General features: G+C 50.7%; 1 protein-coding gene across 1 annotated transcript; it reads left to right on the plus strand.

Moving 5' to 3' along the window:
* The first annotated feature begins 264 nt into the window (after positions 1–264).
* Positions 265–1,584, plus strand: LOC131263841 (fork head domain transcription factor slp2-like). Its single transcript, XM_058266106.1, has one exon. The coding sequence runs from the start codon at positions 265–267 to the stop codon at positions 1,582–1,584; it is 1,320 nt and encodes a 439-aa protein (XP_058122089.1).
* Positions 1,585–4,057: the final 2,473 nt, after the last annotated feature.

Raw genomic sequence — 4,057 nt, forward strand, 5'->3', positions numbered from 1 at the left:
GCAAAGATTCAAGTGTCCTGTGTTCAAGTGTGGTTTCACCGAGGCACAACAACGAGTGAGCTGATGTGATTTGAAGAAAAAGCTCGGAAACATAAAAAAAAACTGTGAATTCAAGTTGGCTAGTGAGATTCTGGCAATCGCAAAAACTTGTGACAAGTTGTGACTGATCACGGCGAGAGAAGATCGGCCACGATCAGTGAGTGTCGGTGCACCGGAAGTCGAAGGAACTTTATTTGGAAGTGCATGTAGTGCAGCAGCCTTTTGATGGTGATTGAAAGTATGGTTAAAATCGAACCCACCATGATGAACGGTCAGACGATGTTCGGCGTGGCGCGGGCACCACTGAAGTCGAGCTTCTCGATTAACTCGATCCTGCCGGAAACGATGAAGTCCTCGCCGTCGCCCACCCCCTCGCCCACACTGCAGTCCTGCCCGTCGCCGATCGGCTCGGAGGAGCAGGATCACGATCTCACCGACACCGAGAGCGACCTGGACGTGACCGGCACGCCCCCACCGATGGACTGCAGCAGCAAGGACAAATCGGACGAGACGGAGGGCGACGGGGCGAGCGGCACCGGCAGCCCGTCCTCCAGCCCCGCCAAGGATGGCGAGAAGAAGGGCAACGAGAAGCCACCGTACAGTTACAACGCGCTCATCATGATGGCGATCCGCCAGAGCGCGGAGAAGCGCCTCACGCTGAACGGCATCTACGAGTACATCATGCGCAACTTCCCGTACTACCGGGACAACAAGCAGGGCTGGCAGAACTCGATCCGCCACAACCTCAGCCTCAACAAGTGCTTCGTGAAGGTGCCGCGCCACTACGACGACCCCGGCAAGGGCAACTACTGGATGCTGGACCCGTCGGCCGAGGACGTCTTCATCGGGGGCTCGACGGGCAAGCTGCGCCGCCGCTCGACCGCCGCCTCCCGCAGCCGCCTGGCCGCCTTCAAGCGCTCCCTCGTCGGGCCGATGTTCCCCACGCTCGGCTATCCTCAGTTCGGCCAGTTCCTGTATCCCTCGCACGCCCAGGCCCAGACGGCGCTGCTGGCCGCCCAGATGTACCGGTACGGCCCGTACGCACCCAGCATGGCCCCCAAACCGCCCACGCTGCCCCTTCCGCTGCCCCTCGGCGCCGGCTTCGGCATGGATCGACTGCTCGGAGCGGGAGCCGCGGCCGCCGCCGCCGCCCAGATGCACCCCGGTTCGCCGATGGGCGCCAGCCCCCAGGCGCAGCAGGCCGAAATCTACCAAAGACTCCAGTACCACCAGCATCTCCTCCAGCATCATGCCGCCGCCCAGCAGGCCGCCGCTGCCGCCCAAGCCCACCAGCAAGCGGCAGCCGTCGCCCACCAACATCAGCTCCAGCACCAGCACCAGCAACAACAGCAGCAGCTCTCGCCCACGGCGAGCGACGGTACGCCCCATCCGGGCTCGCCGCATCACCCCCACCAACACCCGCAGCACTCCCCGCTCGGCTCCCTCCCGCAAGGATCGCCCACCGGTCATCCGCACGGCGGCCCTCCGTCCGGCCCCGGGCCCATGATCTTCAAGCCGATCACGCTCGTCTCGCGCCAAAGCTAGGACGACTCGAGGTAGAGTGCAAACGCACACACACACACACAAACACTCAAACACAAATAAGGTGGCAAACGCCTGACCAGTGATAGTAGCATCGTTAATTTGTTAAGGCTCGGGTAGGTGTCTATATAGCGTTGGTTTAGCTTTAGCTGTTTAGGAAAGCAATTCTGTTTCCCGCAAACAAATGTAGCTGTGACTTAGAGAGGGAGAGAGAGGAAGAGAAGAGAGAGTGGCCTGGGTCCGAGGGTGGGTCAAACGGAGGGCAATTGTTTTAATGCTTAGAAGAAATGGATAAGGATCATCAGCAGGACCTCGAAAGTATTAGTAAATTTTATTTTCAAACTAGTTTTACTGTTCTTTTCCCGCACGCTGCAACCAAGGTTGTCGTTTCGAACTTTAGTGTAAAAAAAGGATCTTTGAGTTAATTCACTAGGAATACTGAAGCCGAAAGGAACCGATGTACATAATGCGCTGTATAGTAGGGAGATAGATATAAATTATAAAAGAAAACCAATCGATATGAAGGAGTGAGAAAAAATGGAAAATATATAACACTTGCACCGAAAGTGCAGGTTATGAGCGCCAACCTTTCTTTCGACTCCGGTCGAAGAGGCAAATGGTGTGAAAAATTAATCTTTTGCCTTTTATTCATTTCGATTCAGTTTGACATTTGAGTTATTCTTTGGAGCATTTATGGTTTATGAAGTTCTTCCGCTTGTAAATGAAAGTGATGCTCTCACAACGCCGACGGTACTTTTCCTGAACGGCTTCGAAATCTCTGTTGCTCCTTCCCAGTCCACCACTTATCGACACTTTTCCACTAAATTAAATTAATACGTTTTCCGTGACCCAAATCACGTGGAATGGGGGGAAAACCAGTGTCGAAGCCCTAAACCTGCGTGGGAAAATTCGTTGCGCGTCCCCAAAGCACAAAAGGAGGTGCTGACGAAAACTCCCCTTTCCGAAGTCGTTCCGGGTCGGTAGGGAAAATATGTTTTCCATGCTCGTTTGCGGCGGATTATGGGATGACGAAGTAACGATGCCTTCTCCGTTGGTTGGAATTGGGGATGGTTGGTTGAAGGTCGCAGAAAGGAAGCGATGGAGGTGGGATTTTGGGAAGAAAATGAACCACATAAAGGCCGTTGGGGTAGAACTGGAACAAATAATAAGGGTGGAAGTTTGGTCGTTCGTTCACACTTTGCTCCGTATCCTTGTTTGGTTTTCTTTGCTGGTGGTTTTTTTCTTCAGGAAATGGGGGAAAATCCGCCCGTAACGCCACCTTCACACCCGAACACTCGTGATGACGATGCGGAAGAAGTCCTTTTCTAGTGCGTATTTTTTGGATTTTATTCCCCTTTGTGTCGCACATTTAGTTTCGCAGGCAAGCGCGAATTAATATTTTGACAGGAAACGTACGCACAACGCGCCGGGCTGTCTTCTTTCTCTGTCCACTCAGGCGAGAGGTGCTTCATGCTGTGGCTTTCGCCACAGAATGCAAACGAAACGCAAGACGACGGCGACGAAATCAGAGAACGATTGCAAATTTGATTACTCGAGGCTTTTTCGGGGGGAACAAAATGAAACGGTTCCATCCTTTCGTCAACCATTCATCCGTCGTTGTCGTTCTCATTTGTTTTTGCGGTTTCGGTTGGTTTGTTTTACTTTCCGGGTGTTTATGATTGTGCTTGTTCTTCCGTTTGTATTTTTGGTTGTTGTTTCAGTCGTTCACCACTCGGATATGCAGATTTTTATGGCACTGTGGGCATTGCGGTTTTCGGTTGCTCGGTTGTATTTTGGTACCTTTTGTTGCCTCCCCAGAAGATAAAGTGAACGGTGGGATTCGGTTGGTGCATACATTTTATCAGTATTTAAATTAATTAAGATTAGGGAATAAAACCAGTGACGTGTCATGTTCAATTCTGAGTGACAAATTGGTGTGAATAACGATCGTGTTAATGCACTAATTAGTTTGTGTTATATAAAGCAAAACAAGGTATCTTTTGATACTTGTAAATTGATTTTTTACATAGACTAGTTAAAACCAGATAACTTATATGCGTTACACCGTTGATTCATTACCGAAAACTAAGGTGCAGTAGTTGAATAAATTCTGTCACGGTTTGAGATCGCATGGTGCCCGTTTGTCCTTCAACCCGTTTCGGCAATATACTTGTTCTCTTCCATTGGGTTAATTTATTCGTTTATTTCGCACACTTCGGTGTCATAAAATCACACTTTAACGTTCTCGCCATCCTTCCCCCGACCGTGACATCCATTCACCATTCCTTTTTATTCAATTATTTGTTCCCTCAACACGGTCAGTTTCATTTTTCGCAACGTTCCTTCATCCAGCCAACGTTCTAAAAGTATGCTTATGCCATTAGCGATGGCATCAACCTGTTCTAAATTGGGGTAATGTGTTCTACGAAAGATCCTTTCTGGATTGCATGGAAAGTGTTGGTCGTCGAGAAACACA

Source organism: Anopheles coustani, chromosome 2, assembly GCF_943734705.1.
Source record: "Anopheles coustani chromosome 2, idAnoCousDA_361_x.2, whole genome shotgun sequence".
NCBI classification, from domain to species: Eukaryota; Metazoa; Arthropoda; class Insecta; order Diptera; family Culicidae; genus Anopheles; species Anopheles coustani.